This window comes from Martes martes (assembly GCF_963455335.1).
Source record: "Martes martes genome assembly, chromosome: 2".
In the NCBI taxonomy this organism is placed as follows: Eukaryota; Metazoa; Chordata; class Mammalia; order Carnivora; family Mustelidae; genus Martes; species Martes martes.
The window spans coordinates 174242433-174266112 of NC_137889.1; the positions used below are offsets into that span (position 1 = coordinate 174242433).

The following is a 23680-nucleotide window of genomic DNA, read 5'->3' on the forward strand; positions in this document are numbered from 1 at the left end:
AGGACAATGTGTGGGTTCCTCCCCAATTCTCCACCTGCAACTGTCTCCAAAGCCTGGGAAAGGTCTCAGCAGCATCTCACCTTGGAGAGCTGGCCTTGGTGGTAAGGGCAATGAAGGCAGTAAGCTGACTTGTCAAGCTTAGAGACGCAGTGCCTCATATGGGGCTTTGTAATTGCGATACCTTCTTCGAAAAGCAGACACCGGCAATTTAACTTTATACAACGAGGGAAGGCTTCGGGGCAAAACCGGAGGGATAAACCGTTCACGTCTAAGAGCTGAAGTAGGCCCATCTGTGAAGGGCTGGATGTACCCTGTGCAAATCTGAAGGTCCTCTGAGGACCATTAAAACGCGGCCGCAGTAGCCACACATGAGAAAAACAAAGAAAGCACGTCCTGAACTAAAGCCCATTTGCGCTATGGTTTATGGTATTACTTTGGCACGAGGATCAGACTCTTGGTTTTGGTTTATTGATTTTATTTTTAATTGCACGAAATATGACATAAGCTTAAAGAAAAGACTTGCCCCACAATCTGGCTAACCCAACAAGCAAGTCTGCTTTCATGTCTGTCCACTTTGTGTCCAGGAAACCATTTGTACGTAGCTGATGTCTTAGTATACATGGCTCCGTTCTTTTCACCTACGATCGTATTTTATGACACAGGAACCTTCATATGTCTTGCTGGCTGCTGGGAGTTCACTGCTTGGCAGAGATACTCAATACATATTTATTGAATGAATGGTATAAAATTTTTCTGTGATGCCGCAGTATTTGAAATTAGAGCTTTAATGTGTCACAAAATATGCCAGAATGTAGAATGTCATCCTTTAAAAAATGCTTTCCCTATTGTTGGATATCCACATAGGCTAACTTTTCATTATTACAAATAATGTTACAGTAGACATTTTTGTACATGTACAGGTTTTCCCCCTTATATTATGACTATCTTCTTGGGATAAATTCCCAGAATCCCCTTTTTATAGTTCTCAGGATGATGACCTAAACTGCTAATTCACATTAGTATGTGAATGAAATAGTTCATAAAACAAAAATTCTCAAGTAAAGAATAAATATAGCCAGAGGCATCAATATTGTTTAAATTTGCCACTTTCACTACTAGGTGGAATATTATACTGAGTCTGGCTGCTTATTATATATCTTCTTGCTTACTGCCAACTTTTATTTCCTCTTTATATAACAGCAGTTTCAGTCTTTTGTTATACTTGGTACAACTATTTTCCATATGGTGCCTACTTAGTGGTAGTTTTTATTGTGTATTTGTTTTAAATTTTATATGATCAAATTCCAGAGACCTTGAGATCGTGCTCTTCTCCAAATATTTATTAAAGTTTTTATTCTGTTTGTAGGTTTTCCAAAAATAATGTTTTAACATTTAACTTAAGCCAGTTGGAATTTATTTTAGCATGGGATGTGAGTTAGATATAAACTGTGTTATTTCCTGAAACTACAAATCTGTGATCTCAACATCATTTATTAAATAATTCTTTTATCAATGATTTTCTCTCCTTTATCACATGTTAAATGGGTTTTACTTCAGAGCATCCTAGTCCCTCTTCTCTATTTTTAGAGAAAAGATTTTTCATTTTATTTTTACTCTGTTCATCCATGCCTATTTTTGTAACAGATCCACACAATTTTAATAACTTTTGCTCTCCATTTTATTTATCCCTGCACACAGTTCATTTTTCCAAAGTAATCTATTTTCTCAACTGTTTATTTTTGAAGATAAGATAAGTAATTTAGTCAACTCTTGAGGAAAAAATAATAATTTCCCTGGGATTATATTATATCAATACTTTGGAAAAATTGATATTTTTAGTTTTTCTGGGATTAGGGCATATTTGCCCACTTATGTGAATCTTTATTTTTTTTTTTAAAGATTGTATTTATTTATTTGACAGACAGAGATCACAAGCAGGCAGAGAGGCAGGCAGAGAGAGGAGGAAGCAGGCTCCCTGCTGAGCAGAGAGCCCGATGCGGGGCTGAATCCCAGGACCCTGGGATCATGACCTGAGCTGAAGGCAGAGGCCTCAACCCACTGAGCCACCCAGGCGCCCCCACTTATGTGAATCTTAAACACCCAAAGTTTTGATGTTTTCTTTACAAAGGCCATATATATATTTTAAATTTATTTCTAAGCATCACCATGCAATGAGGAATGAGATCTCTCACTTGTATTTTTCTAACTTGATATTGCCTGCAAAGAATGCTATTAATTTTTGAATATTTCTCTTGAATTCATCATTGAACCAACTTTTGTTATTCTACTTAATTAAGTATCTAATTCCAGTTGTTAAGTAACATCAGCTCATTTTGGTTGGGTGACTTTTGGTAGCACTTTAAATTTTTTCCCTCTGCCACGCAAAGTGGGATGCCCAGGTAAGGTGTGGCACTGATCTTCAAGACCACTGGGAATAGTAGCATTATGGGTAATCATGGACTGGTAATAATTTTTGTCTACGAAAGTTGGAAGAGTTACAGTAATCCTCTCAGTCTTGAAATAATGAAAAAAAAAGACATTAGGAAAATCAGATGTTCTAACAAGAGAGAAAGAGAGAGAGAGAACGAACGAGCAGTGAGGAAAGGCAAAGGCAGAGGGAGAAGCAGACTCCCCGCTGAGCAGGGAGCCTGACACAGATGCGCGCCTCGATCCCAGGACCCTGGGATCATGACCTGAGCCGAAGGAGAGATGCTTAACTGACTAAGTCACCCAGACACTCCCTAACAAATTAATTTAAGAGTGAAGTTTTGGATGCTTATCTCCTGACTTTATGACTGCTTATTTTCTGAACGAGCACTCTGGGTAGATGGTAAGAAACTGTTAACATCAGTTTATTAGGATATGTGTCTATGCTAATTACCCAAACAATCCTAGTCAATGAAATACATTTATAATACAATTCGTACTTGATTATATCCTACCAGTCTTCTAAAATGTTTAAACCAGCAAGTGCCGAAGAAGATCATAAAGGAAACCTCTTTTGAGACAGTTTTTTGAGCTTTCTCATTTTTTACCTGGCTTCTCTGAGAAGAGACTATCACAGAAATAGGGAAAGCACCCTCAAGGTATTTTCCTCCCTGTTACTTTTATGTCAAAGATCAGAGAGAGAGAGTCGTAAGTTTCCAAACATCCAGAAAGGGAGATGTCAATCTCTATTTTGGCCATTGATTTAAAATCAATAAAAACGCAATTAACTGAGAGGGAATCCTGTTCCTGAGGGATATAAGGTAACTATGAACATCACAAGGCAGTATAAAGGGCATAGCCTTTAACCTGCTAGGAAATACTGGAGGGCAAGTATGCTGTCTGTATCACACCTCCACTGTGCCAAGCAATCTCTGAAAACAAAATCCCTCAGGGAGAGTGGCCTTGCCTCCAAAAGTCTCACCAAGTTACAAATATTCGCTTGTGAATGATCAGAGCTAATGGTCTTCCAGGACTTAAGGAGAACTAGTAACAATGGCTTACCTTTTGAAACTGAGGTCTGAAAAGCACCTAGATAATAACACTTGTGAAATTATGACTCAGCTCACTAACCATGGTACACATTCTGTGAGAATATTAACCTCTTGATATTATGAAACTGATTTCCAGCTCATTAGAAAATGATGTTTACTTAGTAAGCTTTTTTAAAAAAAGGAATTATGAGGGTGTAGCCATAATACATGAATTTGAAATCAAATTTGCAAATGAAATTTCAGAATCCTAATTTTTTTTTTTATTTGGACGGCAGATGATTAAAGCAAAAAGTTTCAACACAAAACAGTTCATGGTTAAATGAAATCTATGAAAATAGCACTCAAAATTATCCTATGAAAAACAGAGAGTTCCAAATATTACTTTTTAAGTCTTTCTAGTAAATTGCAGAATTACTAAATGCAAATGACTAATTGGAAGTCTCCACGTATGTTTACAATATTAATTACTAAAGAGCTTTCATATTAGAATTCTTGACATTTGTTTATGTTATATACAAAAATCACATCTATTAGAGTACACATCTATGCAATTCTTCTAAAACAAAATAAAAATCAATGCATACCTTTTCCCAGTGCACAATTTCCCAAGCACCATTTCTCAAAACTGGAAAGAGAAAAGGTGACATTTTTAACAACATTTTTACTACTTCCCAAAAGCCTGCCTCTGAGGAAATGATCATTTTAAATGGATAGCCTCAAAAAAATTAACTGGCAGCAATTTTTATAGATTTAAAAATTATTTATGACAGCAAAGATGTATAAAATTATACAAAGAATTAGAAAAACCAATGCACATTTCAGATCCCACAGTGAAACTTTACTAATACAGGGTAATCTCATTGGTGCTACCGGGGCTTTCTTCAGTACATAGAATTACAGGCCACAGCTGGAGGAGAGAGCCACAAAAATGATGTGAAAAGGGAGTGACAAGCTTAAAAACTGTTCCAGAAGTCATAACAGTAGCAAATTTTTTAAAAGGATTTACAAGCACAGGAGAAACAGATTTCAAATTGGTTAGCAAGAATTTAACACATAAACAGATAAGGAATCTGCATCTTTAGCTTTAGAATAATGTAAAATTGCAGAAGTTTCCATATTTGGTTTACGGAGAAGAAATGAAAGAAAAGAATACGATTAAATTAGGATAGAGGGGTCTTTTATTAATGTTTTATTACTGTGTCACAGCAGTCAAATTGCTCAGTATACCTTCCTTCCTTCCCTGCTAGGTGTCTGTGGCATAATATTAACTGTACCAATAGACACTAAAAGATAAAATTAAAAAAAAAAAAAACATGAGGTAGAAAGCACAGCACTTAGTACTTAAGAAAAGGAATAAGTCAAGGTTGGTCCACAAATTATCTTGATAATCAATTTCCTGAAGACAAAGCTAGGATTTGCTCTGTTTAATACTACATTCCCCTGGAAACAGCACGGTCCCTGGCACAAAGCAGTACTCAGTAAATATTTGCAGGATGAATAATTTATAGGTATAAAACATTAGATTCAGTTTCTTTTCAATATCAGAAAAGTTGAAGCCTGGGCCCTCTGAAGTAAATCACGATGATAATTATCTCCAAAATGTTAAATAGCAAATCTAACATTAATGACACACCCATCGGTCTTGTGGTCAGTATTATAGATTATTTTAATGTAAATGCAATCTTTTTGTGTTTCAAACTTCCTGAGCACAGGGCTCTGTCTTATTCATCTTCTCATAGAACCTCAATATCAAAACTCCAAGCACAGAAGACAGTCCAATGCTTGTTAACCAAATTAATAAGTGCAACAAGGAATATCCTACAGTGTGTTTTGGTGAATCAATTTCATTAAATTAAAACATTATAATAACTCCAAGTTGAAGTGCTAACACTAAAACATTTCCAATACAGAATCTATACCTATAACTTTTAAAGTTTATAATTTTTATAGTATCATACAGTTATGGGTCAAGGATAGGAACCATAGGCATCCAAAAGTGACCAGTATATTCTAATACACAAAACTCAAATCCCTACAGCATTTACCAGACTGATCCCAGGAATAAATCTGCTCCTTGAAGTTTCCTGAGCATGAGAGGGTCAGGGCATGAGAAAAAGAGTAAAAAAGCCTTGGGGTTTAGATGTCGCCTGCCACTGCTTAGCAGTGGCTTCCTCAAAATTAGTTGTATTAAAGAATAAAGAATAAATGAGAGCACTCTGCCCTTTAACACCTTACCCTAGTAGCTACAGTACAGTAAGTACCCAACAAAGACAGCTAGCCAAATGCTGCTCTGTTCGACCCTAACCAAGATGCACTGACTGCCAATAATGGTGCCAAACTTTGCAGCACTTTATTTTTTTTAGGAAAATCTAATTAGTTTATTTTTGGGTTATTTATTTATTTATTTATTTTATTTCCCTATTTGCCCTTTTATTTTTATTTTTATTTATTATTTATTTATTTATAAATTTATTTATAATTTATAAAATAATAAAATTATTTATTTATTTATTTATTTTTCAGTGTTCCAAGATTCATTGCTTATGCACCATACCCAATGCTCCATGCAATATGTGCCCTCCTTAATACCCACCACCATGCTCACCCATCCCCCCTCCCTCCGCCCTTCCAAAACTCTCAGTTTGTTTCTGAGTCCATAGTCTCTCATGCTTCATCTCCCCCTCAGATTTCCCCAATTCACTTTTCCTTTCCTTCTTCTAATGTCCTCCATGTTATACCTTATGTTTCACAAGTAAGTGAAACCATATAATTGGCTTTCTCTGCTTGACTTATTTCACTCAGCATAATCTCCTCCAGTCCCATCCACGTTGATACAAAAGTTGGGTATTCATCCTTTCTGATGGAGGCTTAATACTCCATTGTATATATAGACCACATCTTTATCCATTCATCTGTTGAAGGGCATCTTGGCTCTTTCCACAGACTGGTGACTGTGGCCACTGCCATGAACATTGGGGTACAGATGGCCCTTCTTTTCACTACATCTGTATCTTTGGGGTAAATACCCAGTAGGACTTTGCAGCACTTTAAATTAGAAAAATACTGTTCAACAGTAGGTAGAGCCCTTCACTGCCATTTATTTTTTTCTGATTCTATCTCATATTAGTAAACACTCCCCCAACTGAAATACTTAAGTTTTTGAAAACTCAGTTGTCCAACATTTCTACAACCAAGATGTGGCATGAAAACAAAGACATCAGCTTATCTGGAAAGCTCAGAAGGTCGGTCAATTCCCACCCGTGCCTGGACCAGAGGGGTGGCTGCCTCTTTCCAGGGGGCTCACCACTCTATCACTGCGTTCACGGTTCCCTGTGGCTTCATTCCCCGTCTGCTTCCCTTATTTAGGGCAACTGTCTAGCTCACGCTTACGAGGTTTTCTTTGGTTGACTGAGGTATAACAAAATGTACAGATCTTAAGTCTTGAAAACTGTAAACACTTGTGAATCCACCACTCACAACAAGATATAAACTCTGGAAAAGACCCCTTATGCTCCTTTAAAATCCATCTCTCCATCTTCAGAGGCAAATATAAATTAGTCACCATAAATTAGTCTTGCATTTCATATACATTGACTCATACAATATGCATCTGAGATTCTGTTTGTATGTAAGTGATGAATCACTAAATTCTACATCTGACACTAATATACTGAATGTTGACTGGAATTTAAATAAAAATTTGAGGAAAAAAATACATGTATTTCTCAAAGTGAAAAAAAAAAAAAAGACTTGACTTTTCCCAATTACATTAACATGGTGCTATAGTAAATAGATTTCTAGACTCTGTATTTATTTTACTGATCGATTTGCATATCTTCACATCAATATACCCCATCTTGATTATTCTAACTTAATGGTAAGTTTTGAAATGAGGTGAGTCGTCCACTTTGTTCTTTTTATTTTTATTTATTTATTTATTTATTTTAAGATTTTATTTATTCATTTGACAGACAGAGATCACAAGTAGGCAGAAAGGCAGGCACAGAGAGAGAGGGAGGAAGCAGGCTCCCCGTGGAGCAGAGAGGCTGATGCGGATCTCAATCCCTAGACCCTGGGATCATGACCTGAGTTGAAGGCAGAGGCTTTAACCCACTGAGCCACCCAGGCGCCTCTCACTTTGTTCTTTTTAAATACTGTTTTGGCTACTCTAAGTTCTTTGCATTTCCATATAAATTTTAGAGTCAAATCATTAATTTTGGGGATTTGAGGATTCCTGGGATTTTGAATTTGAGTGAGCCTTTCAACTCAGGGACAAACTGTATCACTGCATTTACTTACATCTCCATTAACTTCTCTCAGATACATTTTGCAGTTTATAGTGTATGGGTCTTTCATTAGATTTACTTATTGATATTTGGTAAACTTTTCTTATACTGTAAATGGTATTTTTACTCCATTCTGTACTGGTCATTGGTAATATACAGAAATGAATTAAACTTTCATACAATGACCCTGTCATCTTATAAATTTGTTGAATTCATGTATTAGTTTGGGTAGGGTTTTCTTGTTTTTGTAGCAATATACTTTCTAAGAAACTTAAATTCTTTTCACTAACGATGCCGTACTGTGATCTGGAGTGGCTTTATTATGGTCATATGCCTCACTGTTCATCTCTTTGCTTTTTAAACTCTTCTGCAAAAAAAAATTTTTTTTGAAAATCAGGAATAATTTTTTAAAGATTTTATTTATTTGTGAGAGAAAGCGTGCACACAAGCAGGGGGAGGGACAGAGGGAGAGAGAAGCAGACTCCTCACTGAGCAGGGAGCCCCACGTGGGGCTCGATCCCAGGACCCTGGGATCATGACCTGAGCCAAAGGCAGACACTTAATGGACTGAGCCACCCAGGCGCCCCAGAAAATCAGGAATAATTTTTACTACTAAAAATTTCCTGTTGATTTCCTGCCCTAAGCGTCTCAAATTCTGCCAAATTGTATCTCCTCCACCATCACCATCACCAACACTCCTACTTCAAGCAACCATTGTGTTCCAGCTGGCTTGACCATTAGTTTCCCACATTTACTCTTGATCTTTTTCAAATTGAGTTTCTGCTATCACCTCCTGCCTCTACCCCTACCTCCTCCCCACACCTCTGTGCGAAAGCAACATGCTCTTTCCTGTCTCAAACTGCAGGTTTCCATGACTGGAACACTCTTTCCCTCCATCCTCATCTAAATAACTCCTACCTAAACTCTAGATCTTCAGCTTTCAGGGGACATATCACGAGGCCCACTCCTTTCCCACTACCCTCAAGTCTAAATAAGCTTCTCGCACTTTTTCCTTCAGAGCACTTGAGGCTGTTTTACTACATACTATACAGTCCGGGGCACGAGATAGCCCTTACCTAAAGGGCTATGTGAGGGCTATCTCGTGCCCCAGACTGTAAGATCTGTGACAATGCGAACATTCTCTATTCTGTTCACTGCTCAATTCCCAGTATTACAACACAGTGATGCAAAGGTGCTCAGTGAGTTCTTGCTGGATGGAAAACTGGATCCACTGATGTGTTTGGGAGATCCTATGAAGCCACAAGAATAGTTACACAGACTTACTAAAGATATAACTCTGCCTCCCAGTAGGTCCTATGTTAAGAACACATGCACACAGTGTTTTTAAAAAAATAGCTATATAGAAAAACATGCTGGCAATTCCTCAAAAAGTTAAGCACTGAGCTACCATGACCCAGAAAATCCACACCTAAGTATATATCTGAGAGAACTAAAAACTTATGTTCACATGAGAACTTGTACACAAATGTTTATTGTAGCATTATTCACAATAGCCAAAAAGTAGAAACCCCTCAAATGTCCATTGATTCATGAATGGTTAAATAAAATGGGGTATATCCAAATGACGGAATATTATTCAGTCATAAAAAGGAATGAAATCCTGATAGATGCTACAACATGAATGAATCCTTGGGTATGTTAAGTGAAAAGAACTGGACAAAAAAGGCCACACATTATGTGATCCCATTTGTATAAAATATCCAGAATAGACAAATCCATAGATATAGAATGTAGATTAATGGATGTCAGGAGCTCGTGGAAAAGGGGTGTGGGGATTGAATGCTTACATATACAGGACTCTCTGGGTTGATGAAAATATTCTGGAATCAGCGGTGATGAGTCTATAACTTTGTGACTGCATGAAAAAACATTGAAATGTATCCTTGAAAATAATGAATTCATGGCATGTGAATTTTAACTCAATAAAAACTGTACCTAAAAAGATGCCAATGAACTACTTAAACATTTGTTTAAAACAGACTCAGTTTTGTAAGTTCCTAAAACGATTCCAGTGGGAGCCGTTGGCAATGTTTATGTAACCATCAGATGCACTAACATGAGTGTCCAATGATGTCAGTTTCAGTCCACCGCTTCTAGATCTGTAATCCCAACCCGCCCTTCTGGGACACCTGGGTGGCTTAGTCAGTTAAACTCTGGCCTCTTGTTCTCAGCTCAGGTCATGTTCTCCGGGTCCTGGGATCGAGCCTCCCACCTCATGGTCTCTGCACTCAGCGGGGAGTGTGCTTGAAGATTCTCTCTCTGTCTCTGCCCCCAGTGATGCTCTCTTACATAAATAAATCAATCTTAAAAAAAGAAAATAATGAACTAGCCCTCCTTGAAATGCTGCCGCTTTGCAGATGTTTGTTAGTTCACATCGAAAAATAGCCCGAACCACTCTACTGGGTCCCCTTGAACAGGACAGAGGTGTCCTAACAGGGTTGCCAAGCTCCTCACACCACTCCAGGGAGTCTCTGCTCCACTAACAAAGGTGGAAACCTGGGGTGCCTTCCGCAGTACCACGGAAAACAATCCTTCAGATCTGCTTCATGCTTCCATTTTCCCTCCCTGCTGCTCCTTTCCCCTCAATGTTGCTCCCATCACTTTTTTAAAGATTTTATTGACTTATCTGAGAGAGAGAGAGAGAGAGAGAGAGAGAGAGCATGCACAGTTAGGCAGAGCAGCAGGCAGAGGGAGAAGCAGGCTGGGGTGCAGGAAGCCCGATGCGGTGCTTGATCCCAGGATGCTTACCCAACTGCTGAACCATCCCGGTGCCACCACCACTTCTTCCTGTGCATTTGAACCTACCTACCTCCTTCCCTAACCAACTTTTCTGCACTTCCCTCTCTCTCAATTCACCTGCCCTCCTGTATTACCTCTAGGGGTAGAGGATCTCTGCTTCTACCCAAACGTTTCTTGAAAATTCACTTTTGAAGAGATACAAGGGAAATGTGGCTGGCTTGCTGAAAAATTTACATGACAAAGAAACTTTTACTTTTTATTTATATTTTTAAAGATTTTATATATTTATTTGAGAGAGAGGGGGACGAAAGTGACGGGGAGACAGAGCACAAGCAGGGAGGAGAGAGAGAAGCAGGCTCCCACTGTACAGGGAGCCCGACACAGGGCTCGATCCTAGGACTCTGAGATTGTGACCTGAGCCGAAGGCAGATGCTTAACAGACTGAGCCACCCAGGCACCCCTCATTCTACTTTCTTAACGTGAGGAATACTAACTGGTGCATCCTCACAAACCTTTCTCTAGACAAACATGAACATATGGACTTTTGTTTTCTTGCCTCTACAGATTTACTCCTCTACAGCTTGGTTTTCCACTTAACATGTCATAGATGCTCTCATGACAAAGCAGAGATGACCCATTTTTGAAGGAAAAAAAAAAAAAAACCACTATAGGGACCGTCCATAACAATGAGTCAGATAACTGAACAGTTTCATAAAATTCTATAGGACATACCCACAAAAAGCCTAATCAAAACAGAGGATATGATCCAGCAGAAAACGGATAGCACAGTGGTCCGAGAAACTTCCAGGCACAGTTCCCTGGGAAATACATGTTCCCTGGGACATTTCATCACATTCACCTAGGACATGTATTTCGAATCTCCAAGATATGTACGATAAACCTCAATTTCAAGGAAGCATGGGGAAACGTTTCCAAGGGGTCGTTTATAGCACCAGTTAGCCAAAGCAGACTATGTAACAGTTTATACCGAGTAAGCCATCGATCGATACACATCCTTAATCTAAGCAGAGAAGCTGGTCTTGGGTGCCACCAGGGGGAGTTTCAAACACTAGACAGCACATTACAAATCACCAGCTGGTCTATCTTGTTCTGCTCTTGGCCCCGGAAATCCCTGAGATAAGCACACAGCTATTCCAGTCCAGCTGTGAAAGAACTGTTTTCACAAAAATTGTATCATAACGTATTCGACTATCTTCCGATTAATGGGAATTCTGACTTCCATTTTTTTTCTACCACCTCAAACAACACTGAAATATATTTCTATGACTGTATTCTATAGGACATGATCCTCAAAGGGGCGTTGCTGGCTCTAGGGCATTTGTGTTTGAACTTTTAACAGATATGACCGGATTACTTCCCTAAGAATCATCTGCAGTCCATGTTCTCACGAGCCATGTATGAAGTTCCACTAACTGTAAGCCCAGACAAGCACAAATTGTTATCAGTCACTTCACTTGACTTTCGTCCATCGGATGGGTACTGATTTACTCTGAAGGTTACAGTGGCCTGGACTGATCAAAGTATAAATTACCTTTATGTCTCTACTCTGAGTTAGAATCCTAATCAAGGACAGTAACATTTCTTTGAATGTATCAGACTCTCGCAGCTCAGCTGGTAGTCTAGGGACCCCAGCCAGCATCAGCATCACCTGGAGACTCATAAGAACTAAGAAAAGGTTTTTAACCTCTCCTTCCTTTTTTTCTTTTGTTCTTGAAATATAAAACTAGAACCCAGCAATAAAGACTAGAAGTGCATAACTTCTTCAGACTGGAGGCCAAACCCATCTTAGGACACAAGGAATAACAGAGAATTCTGGTGAAGTTAAAAACCAGCTCACAACATAAAAAAGGTTTCTGTGTACAAAATCAAGGCTTGAATAGTGGCCAAGGATAAAAGTCAATCACATAATTCATAGTTGTCTTTACTTCGGAAGTAGTTCCTAAACATCTAACCCCAGAACAATTAAAATAAGCCTATCACATGTATTATGCGGGTGACTGAAATAGCAACACAGTTATTTTTAATCCCTGACCTCCACTGACCCAGCTCCAACCAGGTTAAGAGGAAGCAAGAAATTATGCCACATCCTTTTCGGAGCTTTTAGCTTTCTTGGGCCAAAGGTACACTTACTTTACACCTCTAGAGTATCAGAGTTCAAGAGGTGCGCTATGGAGATGATTGGTGATGCCTGTTATGGCAGAATTAGGAGAATGGTCTGTCCTATGGTGCTTAAACAGTTCTTTCTTTTAAACTCAAAAAACTCCTCTTCTGTGGTTCCAGCCAAACACACCTGCTATGGTTGTCACCCAGCTAATTAGTCTGGCAGCATGCAGAGAAGAACTCAGACTTTAAACAAATACCTCAAATGTCACCTGTTTTTCCTTAGCAGGATACTACTGAACAGCTTTGTTGTAATAGGTTTCTTTTTGAAATGAAAACATTCTGTTAGAGTCCCTTGGGAGTTCCTTCATCAAAGGCCCTGGAGAAACCGGCAGTCTCTCAGGACTCAATCAAATGTTGCACAGGTACAGATGCTCACTTTGAGTCTATTATCAGCTTCTCAGAGAGAAGCTGTCACCCCTGCAAATGAAACAGTCCACCAATGGGCTGCCTTTCCTGGGCAAGCATGCCACTTCAAGTGGGTAACAAGAGGCAAGTTCTCCAGAAGGATGATGGGCACTCCCGATGTCACAGAGGACTGAGAAACCACAGCAAAGGTGGTACACTCCAGTTCCTACCTGGCTGTAAGCATTGAAGGGGAGCTGTAGTGCACTGAGAAGGACAGGGCACAGCTGAGACCCTGGCTTTGAACTTGGCAAAGAAAGGAAGCCATCATACCCATATTAAAGCATCAATTCATTCACTATGTAGACCCTGGCATTCTAAAGACAATTGTAAAGCAGAAACCTCCTTGTGGCAAACACTGAGGTTGCACAAAACTCTTCTCCATGAATTTGCATATACAAGTCAAGTTAAACAACCATCTGCTTAGAGTCTATCAGCAAAAAAGAAGAATGGAACTTTCTGAATACTGCTCTCGTCTATATTCTATATATGGTTTTTCAATTAGTTGATATTTCTATCACCTAATTTATGAATTAGGTGAATTTCTATCACCTAATTTATGAATCTTTTAACAATGTACCAGCCTCACTAGCAGCATCAGCATCACTGAGAGTTTCTTAGGAATGAACTTCTAGCAGGGTGGCTGGGTGGTTCAGTCAGTTAAGCATTTATCTTTGGCTCAGGTCATGATCCCAGGGTCCTGGGATCGAGCCCCATGTCTGGCTCCCCACTCAGCGGGGAGTCTGCTTCTCTGTCTCCCTCTGCCCCTGCTCCTGTGTTCCCCTTGCTCTTGCTCAAATAAATAAATGAAATCTTAATCCTGGGACCCTAGGGAGGCCTATAGAAACTCTATGGGTGCGTCCAGAAAGCTGATTTTGAACAAGTGACTCATAGAAACAAAATATGGGTGAGATGACATGATCAGGGCAAAAGGGTCAGCAATCTCCTTTTCTCAGAACATTTTTCCTCAATCCTGCTCCCAGAGTCATGAATCATTTGCTTTTTTTTTTTTTAATCACTTAATTGAACAATTCCTTGAAAGAAACATCTCCCTGCATTGCGTCAGCAGTCAATAATTCCACCGTTCTTACAACGGGGCTTTGGTTCCTACAGTTTTGCTGGGGCTCCACAGCTTAGAGCTGGAGCTCCTGTGAAGAATCGTGACTTCTTAAATGCTGGACGCAGTGGGTGTCCCAGTCTAATTTGCCAGCATTTGGTGCTTGACAAGATTCTCTCGCCTTTGCCGAGTCTGGTTGGATCTGTCTGCTGTGGGTTTTTCTTCGCTTTCCCATGATCACCGCCCTAGCCCCCCTCCCTGGTTAATCAAAAGTCAATCTCTCTGCTCCTCACACCTCCCCCTCTCCACACAGCTGTCAAATTCTTCTTTCAAAAGTACAACTAGGAACGTAGCCATACTCTCCACTAATTCCTTCCAACGTCTCTACCCTGGTTTTCAAAAGCATCCAAAAAAGGACCCTAACTTGCCTTCCTACCCCTGCCTCCATTGCTCTGTGACAGGTATCTTATGTTCTAGCCAAAATAGGCTATTTGCTGTTCCCAGGATACATCTCTGCCTTCCCACCTCCTCCTGAATCACCCACTGCTACCATCCCAATAGCTCTGTTTACTGAAAAGCCCACTCATCCTTCACAAACCTCGAAAATGACATTTTGGAATTCCTGCCGCTCTCGTTGGGGGCCTTCTAGTTGTTTTAGCACCACAGAATTAGTGAGCCTCTTCTCTCTCTGCCAGATCCTAATTTCATGGAGGACAAGAACACAGCCTGGCTTCTTTTTGCGTTTTTCTGTACTGGGTCTTCCGCGGAGTATATGTTCAGTGAGGACTACTCAAGTGAGACAGCTGACGCTCGGAGGCCTGCCTGTTTTTCCTTTAACAATGGCCCTAAATTTTCTCGGCGCGTGTCTGCTCCTCAGTGGGCAACTTTCATTCATGGGACCAATGAAAGACAATCTGGGCTTCTATTTCCCCTCAGATACATGTGGGCTCGCTCTCCAGAGCTACTGTTGATAATATCTAACCAGTTCAATGTATGCAACCCTAAGATCTTTGCAATTTTTTGAAAATATTAACCATCTTATAAGTGGCTGAAACATGATTTAGCCATACATGTGCTCAATTTTTAAGCCTCAAGTTTCAGATCATGGAAACAATATTCCTTAAGAGCTATTTATAGGTAAGACGATGCCCATGTGGCAGAGTGTCTATTTGGGTCTACAGGATGGCTCTGATACAGGGCTACCCAGGGAGACACCAAGGCAGTGGCTAGGCTTTTTCAACAAGCAGAAACCTGGTGTGACCTTAAGTCCCTTAACATGGAATGAAATCCTCCAGATGGACTCAGCCTGTGAGTAGGTCACCTCACGCTTATCATCACACCACCCAGGCCAACTGCACACCCTGCTCACAAAGAGCTTTGAAGGGGCACTGGTTTCCGGAGGTGGGGGGGAAGGTGATTCTGCACCCCGCAGGGAAGCAGCCTCCTAGCAGCTATGGGCACCCACCACTTCCCTTCTACTTCTGAGAAGGGTGTGGTAGCTCCAAGGCAGGAAGACAGAGCTAAAGATGAGATCTGGGATTTTTAGCTATATGCTTAGTTGCTGTGGTCCTTTTGTCAATTAAAACAGAGAAAAACAGCTTTATTAAAAACTGACTCTCATGTCTTCTACATAATAAAGCCAGGTATGAAACAGACTAACTAGTAATTAATGGTGGTCCTTGCTCAACTATGGCATCAAATCAGGTGACTGATGGGTTGCCAGGAACCACAGGTTATCTCCCATCTAGTCTCACTGGTGGAATGTGTATACATCATCCTTCAGGGAAGAGATCCAAACCCGGGACTTTTTTTTAAAAAAGCAAATCTATTCCATTAGGGGGCATTTTTTTTTAATTTTAATTTTTAAGATCCTCAATATCTTCTTTAGTCTGCATCTGAGGCCCATCTTTGCCCAGGCCTCTGCGTTGTGATTTTATGTGAAACTGCCACTTGAGATACTGGCACGCTAGGCACAATAACATACTTCAAGAAAAAAAACGTAAATATAGGTTTACAATTGAAGAAGAACTAGCTCAACCACGATCATAAAATCAGACAGAGATTGTCTCCAATTTACATATTAGAATGATAATAATGAATTTACAATTCACAAATTCCTGCAGAGCTACATGTGGCAAAACAACCCAGATGAGGGACAGAGACTGGCCCCCATGTGTGTGTCGACACGTGGAGAGAGGTATATCAAACACGCTGAGTTCAAATACTGAGGAAGAAATCAGAGAAAATGAAGGTTAGTTTGGATGCACAGAAAACCAGGGCATTCTGAATTTGGCAGTGCTCTGGGGCTTTCAGTAACAGAAGTGATAAGTGGACACAGTGCTGTATTCATAGAAGGCAAAGCGATGGTATCACTTCAGCAGAGAAGGTAAAAAGACAGCAAAAGCTTCCATCGCGTTAGCATTTCATCAGTGTCTGCAAAACAGTCTCGGACACAGTGTTTTGAAACACTGCCTTTTGTCTTGTTTGTACCCCAGATAATGAATTTTCAAGAAGGCTCCTTTCATTTCTAGTCTCTTCTTGCTTTTTTGTCTGCACTCAAGTTTCTCCATGGAGAGTGGTTCAACAACGCATACAGGCCTCTGGGCTAAGAGGTTTGGGGAATACAAAGATGAGTACGAGGGCACACCTACCTAGTCCACGCACACCACCACATGAGAAAAACACGGGGGCCCAGAGAAGCAATCACAGCTCACTGGGAGGAGTGAACCACAATCCTCAAAGGTTCACTCATACTCCCTGGGCTTCTGACCATCAATTTGCTCTCCCTCAGCAGGTAGGTCCTCAGAGAGCAACATACCATTTCTCATTTGTCAGCCCACTGAACCATCTACCTAGGCAACTTCTCTGTCTCTAGGACAAGAAATGGCTTGTTCCCATAAATGCTGATGATAGGCTCAAAAGGTAAAGTTTATGAAGTTATGAGTTAGGCCCCAAATCCATAATTGCATTAGTTCATGAAAATGAGGCATCATATAGTCTACAGTCAAGTGGATGAAAACATTATAAATGAAATTATGAATTTATATTTTTGAAGTCATTAGGGAGTGACAGAAAAAACTCACTCTAGTGCTTCGAAGTAAAATGAAGAGACAAATACTCATTTCTCTAAGGAAAGAGAATTAATATTTGAATCTGGCAGAAAGGTATCCTCTCACATATTACATGGTCTTGGTCAACATTTATAAAATGAAAATTTAAGTTAAATACTTCAAATGCCTGTCAAAAGATGAATTATCTGTCAAAAATACCTCCCCTTCCCACTCCTACACCCATTCTTGCCTCAATTCAGGAAAGCAAATTGAATTTCATTCTGGTCTAATGACAACAGATCGCTTTTGTATTAAGCAATTTCAGTTATCTTACAGCAAACAGTATCCTACTCAAACATTTCTGTTATCTCCTATTAACTGCAAAACAAAAAGACAACCAACATTCAGCAAGGCAAAGAAAAAAAAAAACTATTCCCTCAGAAAATAAACTTAAGTATCAAACTAAAAGTCAGAATTTCTTGGATATAGAATTCTTAAGTTTTCTGTTGATTTAAAATGGTTTTTATAGCTATTAAGTCCTAATGTTTTATTTTCGACATGAGTTTTATATACTAGGGAAGCTTTCCCTCTTACTTGACTGCTCATTTTTAGCAGAAGAGCTAATCTGGTTAACCCAGGATAAACTGATGAACGGAGAATGATAACCAAGAAAGAATATTTTCTCTGAATAGGAGAAAAAAGTGAGTATTTGGGGAAGTAGGTAAGTACCTGGAATATTGGGAAACCCATCAGTACAAGGTATAGCAGCCTAAAATCATCATAGCTATGATGGTTGCTCTTCAATTATACATTATTGGTTTCTTGGGGCAAGGCTCGAAGATTGGTAACTGCTAGTCCCTGAAGATAGCTCTTGTAGATAGCTACAAGATACATTATGTATCGGAAAAACAGTTACATATTTTTGGTTCAAAAGCTGTTATTAAATATTCTAAGCAACATGGCAACAAATGCAAATGTATTTTTGCATACTGTCCAAAACACCAGTACCAGTAACATCTGGATTTTTTACCCTTTCAATTCCTATTGTTGTCTCTTCTCACCCAAATTCCTAGAGTTCCTTTGCTCCTGTGGCTACCAATAGCCTCTTACTCTGTCCTCCAACTTCAATCTGGATGGTCATCCTGTCTCTTTTTGGCTTGTATACCTTCAAGAGCTACTCAGCATACTCAAGAAAAGTTGGAATCTCATTTAGTTGGGATTCAGGCCCTGGAAAATTTGACCTTGGCTTTCCTTTATAATCATGTATTTGCTTCCCTTTGACATGAATCTCCTTTCTTCATCTGACACTCTGGTAATGGTTCAACAAGGCAATCCAGTAGCCTTCTTCATTTCTGTTCAAGATAACCTCTCTTCCCTCTTTCTCACTCAACACACATGTAAGGTCTTCCCATTTGGACGTCTCTGTTCATTCGATGTGTTCCCTAAGATTGACGATAACCTCAAATTACCCCCAAATTTTCTCTCCTTTTAGATCCATGCAGGACTTAACATAGGAAGCATTATTTGCCACTTTGATCCGTACAAGATCATGTCTTAACCCTTGTGCCTTTATATAGTTCCCATCTTATGCTTTCTCACATGTCCCATAATAAAGAATCTCAGTAAATATTTTGTTAATTTATTAAGTGATACTTAAATAAATGTACCTTTTTGTATCAAAAATCAGCAGAAAATCCTTTTAGTGGAAGGCGTAAGCAGATGATCCCTTTGGAAGAAAAGCAGGGTATTTGGCAGGTCCCATAAAAATCACAGCAGTATAAAAATACTGTTTTTAATCACCAGCTAACTTTGGCAGACAAGGCTGATCCTTACCATATCAGGGAACTTCAGAGAGGGATGAGATTCTCAGATGGGGCAGCGAGCTCAGGGATGGGATGGGATGTCCACCTCACATGTTCCTGGCTATTTTTTTTTTTTTAAGATTTTATTTATTTATTTGACAGAGATCACAAGTAGGCAGAGAGGGAAGCAGAAAGAGAGAGGGAGAAGCAGGCTCCCTGCTGAGCAGAGAGTCCGATGCGGGGCTCGATCCCAGGACCTTGCGATCATGACCTGAGCAGAAGGCAGAGGCTTTAACCCACTGAGCTGCCCAGATGCCACCCCCCCTTTTTTTTTTTAAATCTAAGAGCATTATGGTCTAGTTATGTTCTTGTGCTAGAGGTCATTTTGGTTTTTGCTGTGTCAAAAAGAGACCCACAACAAAAGAGCCATGTCAAAATGTCATGTGTTTCCCAGAAGCTGGCCTGGTTTTTGTTTATTTCTGGACATATATCATCTGTATGTACAGTATAACACAAAGTACTTCCAACATGCCTTTTAGCAAGTAACACCACATCTAATTGTTTTCTATCAATTTTACCTAGAGTAACATCTATTGATCACCAACAAAATACAGACATCTTGCAGCATTTAACATGTCAAAACATCTGCTGATTTCACGGACAGTATTTCAGAACCCATTGCTATGAGGCATTTAAATGTATTAAAAATGTTATCTTTCAAAAGTATTACCACTGTAAACCATTCTAATGTGACTTTAAGTGTCATGCTAATAAATGCTACAAAAAAACAAGTCTACCCTGGAACAAGAACTTAAGAGATACACAGTATTTTCAATTTAATTACATTTAATTGAAGTGATTTGTACAACTGTATCTGACAGGAGAAATAAAATGTAAAAATCCTACCTTGTGTCTGTTTCTTGTTCACTGCATTATCAGCTTTATGACGTTTCTAAAGTTTAAAAGCAAAAACAGAAACTGTGAAAAAGTGGATGAGATTAATGAAACAAAGTAGCAGCTACAACAAGAAAGGTTTCTCTCAACTTATGTTTCTCAAAAGCTTTTATCCTTTAGATCTATATCAATTTTATAATCATGCTGGGGTGTGGTGATAAGAAGAATTAGAGGGTACGGGGGAATTTTAAAATTAAAAACACAATCTATAGCATCGTCATATAATACTCTTCTGGGAGCACAGCTGTGCAGTCCGCGGAAGGATCGTACATTATTATACAGGTTAAGATTGAAATTTTAATGTAACGGGAAAGGCTGATTTAGATTTTTACTTAAATAATTCACTTAAAAAAGACTGCCCAAGAGAATTATCTGTAACAATTACCATTTAATAGTGGCACTGAAATATTGTCAGCTCTTATGAAATTCATTATCTAATTAGGGTGAGTACATCCTCCATAATTTAATGACATGTTGATGTCTGTCACTGACTAGAAACAAACACATATACCATGTGCATAAAGCCTCTTCCATCCACTCTTTCTCAATGGTCCCTTCTCCCCATCATAAACCACTGAATCACATGATCCTAGTCTCCTTCCACCCAAGAGCGCCCAAAAGATTAAATGCTAACCAGGCGAGTTAGCCTTAGTCTAGATGGGTGAGTCTGAAGAGTCACGTAAGCCAAGGTTTTAGAGCAGAGAGTAAAGAAACAAAAGGTCAGAGGGAGGGAGAGAATTTGAGCGGCCAGGGGAAGCTATCTTGTCTACAGTTCAACTAGAGGTTTTCCATGGCTTCTGTCTAACCTTACAGCATCAAGTGTAACACATCAGCCTCTGTTGACATTACAGAAAAGTGTTGAGTATAACTAACTATGAACTCAAAAATCCCATCCTTAAAGCTCACGGTCAGATTGAGCTGCATAGACTTGACTGTAAGTTAGGTTGGAATGAATGTGAAACAAAGGAGTTCCTAATTTTTCCATTTGAGAAGAAATGTGGTTTTGGGAATCACACGGCAAATATGGCCATACTCTCTGAGAGGGAAGGCTGGAGTTGTGGATTAGCACTCCTCCCCAAACAGCACCACTCAGGAGGACTGTCCTAATAGCTGGCAGCGTGAACTCAGTTCCCACAAACAATCAGCCATTGAACTGCACAAAATGCAAATAGGGCATTCAAAACGCCTCCATGGCAGGCCTGTAGAAAATAATTCTTGCCACATCCAGAAGCAGGGACACACTACAGTTCTTTCTCAGAGCAAAACACCACTAATAAAACTGGAAAAATGTACACTTTCATTAGGCAAATTATTGCTCCCAAAAGTAAGCTTATGATTTACCAGCAAATGTTCTTCAATGAATTTTTAAAGTTTAAATGTGTAGCATCAGTGGAGAATATTTTATAATTGATGAAACTCGCAAATATTTAACTCTTTTTTATTCATAAAGATCTATGGAAAACTAGAAAGTAACCCAAAATAAATTTGATTCCAAAATAATGGTTCAAAGCAAATTTAGATATTTGAAAGAGGTGCAAGTATTTCCAAAACAATGCACATTTGTTACAGAAAATATTTAGACTTCCAATTGACGGAGGCAAATAAAAGTGAATTAATGAAACATTCCACTTAATCAGGAAATTTAATCATTGTGAAACCCAAGGAGATCCTGAACATTATTTTCCATCTACAGAGAATTCTTGTACAGGAGCATCTCTTTCCTTGGCCTTCCCACCACAGAATAAGTTAGGTCGCTCGGCGAGAAACACTTGTTTTGAATATACATAAGGATCCATCCAAATAGGCAGATTCTAATCTTATAACTATTTAAAAAAAAAAAAAAAATCTCTGGATCCCAAACAAGTTATCATTCCTTCTAAAATGGACACTTCAGGAAACAATACAGTTATTCCATGAGTTCAAATATCTCCACTGTCCAAGAATGAGAATTCATTTCCATATCACTGAGGCCTGGTGAATTACTTGGTATTATCAATATTTAATTGACAGTACACCAATAAAGTGTCCTGTGTAAATAGTGCCATGAACTTTAGAATACTGAGGTATGTAATGTTGACCACTCCCTCCTGGAAACCCTTCCCCCACGCTTCCTACGTGTTTCTTATCTTATCCTCGCCCGGGTGTTCCACTGTACCTTGGTCCCTTCTTCATCTCCTATCTCGTTATACAGGGATAGAATTCCTCAAGGCTCACTCCCAGGCCCTCTTTGCTTCTTACTCTGTACTCTCTTCCCAGCGCAGCTCATCCAGACCTGCAGTTTCACTTGTAACTGATACATCAATAGATAGCAGACAAGGCTCTCATCTGAGCTCCAGACAGTTACATCCTACAGCCTCCTTGACATCTCCCTCTGGCAGTCTCAAAGGCATCTCCAGCTAGGTCCACAAGGCAATCTAGGACTTTAACCCCCAAGCCTTGGTCCTTATTCTCAGGCATGGAACCATATACCATCTACTTGCCCAAACCAGGAACTCGAGAGTATTCTCGACATCTTCTCCTCTCTCTCACTCCCATCTAATCCTTCTTCATTCAATAATATTTACAGAACACCATGAGCCAGGCTCTGTTACTACTGGTGAGGATACAGCCATGAACAAGAGACAAAACTCTTGTTCTTTATGAAACTTACATTCTAGTGGTTGGAGAGAGAATGTGAATCAAAGAAGTGGGGTATGCAGCATGTTGGATGGTGAAAAGTCTTATCAATTCTACTCCTAAAGCGGTAATGAATTCATTTCTCTATATTGCTTTATCTGCAATGCCGCCTGGTCTAAATCTCTCCATTTTTTTAATACCAGCTACTAAAATATCCTTCTAACTAGTGTACCCACATCCTATTTCTTTCCAATCCATTTTCTAAACTTTAGTCGAAAGGACATTTGGATGATGATAATACAGTTAACGTTTATTCATCACTTACTAGAACTAGGTATTGTTCTAAGGACTTCAGTGAATTATTTAATTCTTACAATAGCTAGTGTGGTTACTTGATTAATGTCTGTCTCCCCTACTGGACTGCAAGCTCCAACCTGCCTTCTTTTACTTACTCATCTCTTCCTCGTATTTGGTCTCTGAATACCATGGACTTTCAAAAATTGTTTGTTTTTTTTTGAAGAATTAAGTTTATCAGGGTTTAAGTTAACAAGTGTATAGCAAAGAAGGCATGTTTTTCATAGTGAATATTATCAATTGAACAACCAATCTTGACCCTTACCATAAGAGTTGGCAACACATGAAAAAATGATCAACATCATTAGCCATCAGGGAAATTCAAATCAAAACCACCTTGAGATACGCCTTATGCCAATTAGAATGGCCAAAACTGATAAGGCAGGAAACAACAAATGTTGGAGAGGATGTGGAGAAAGGAGAACCCTCTTACACTGTTGGTGGGAATGCAAGTTTGTACAGCCGCTTTGGAAAACAGTATGAAGTTTCCTCAAAAAGTCAAAAATAGAGCTATCTTATAACCCAGCAATTGCACTACTGGATATTTACCCCAAAGATACAGAAGTAGTGAAAAGAAGGGGCACATGTACCCCATGTTCATAGCAGCCAAGTCCACAATAGCCAAACTGCAGAAGGAGCCAAGATGTCCTTCAACAGACGAATGGATAAAGATATGGTCCATATATACAACGGAATATTACTAAGCCATCAGAAAGGATGAATACCCCCCCCCTCC

General features: G+C 39.3%; 1 protein-coding gene across 1 annotated transcript in view; it reads right to left on the reverse strand.

Annotated features, from left to right (window-relative positions):
* ATP8A1 (ATPase phospholipid transporting 8A1) overlaps nt 1–23680 on the reverse strand; it is a 227811-nt gene that overhangs the window by 163841 nt on the left and 40290 nt on the right. Inside the window, exons 5-6 of the mRNA XM_080797542.1 lie at nt 19927–19972; nt 4064–4104 (exon numbers count right to left, since the gene is read on the reverse strand). Coding sequence (XP_080653668.1) covers nt 4064–4104; nt 19927–19972 — 87 coding nt within the window. The remainder of the gene's footprint in view (nt 1–4063; nt 4105–19926; nt 19973–23680) is intronic.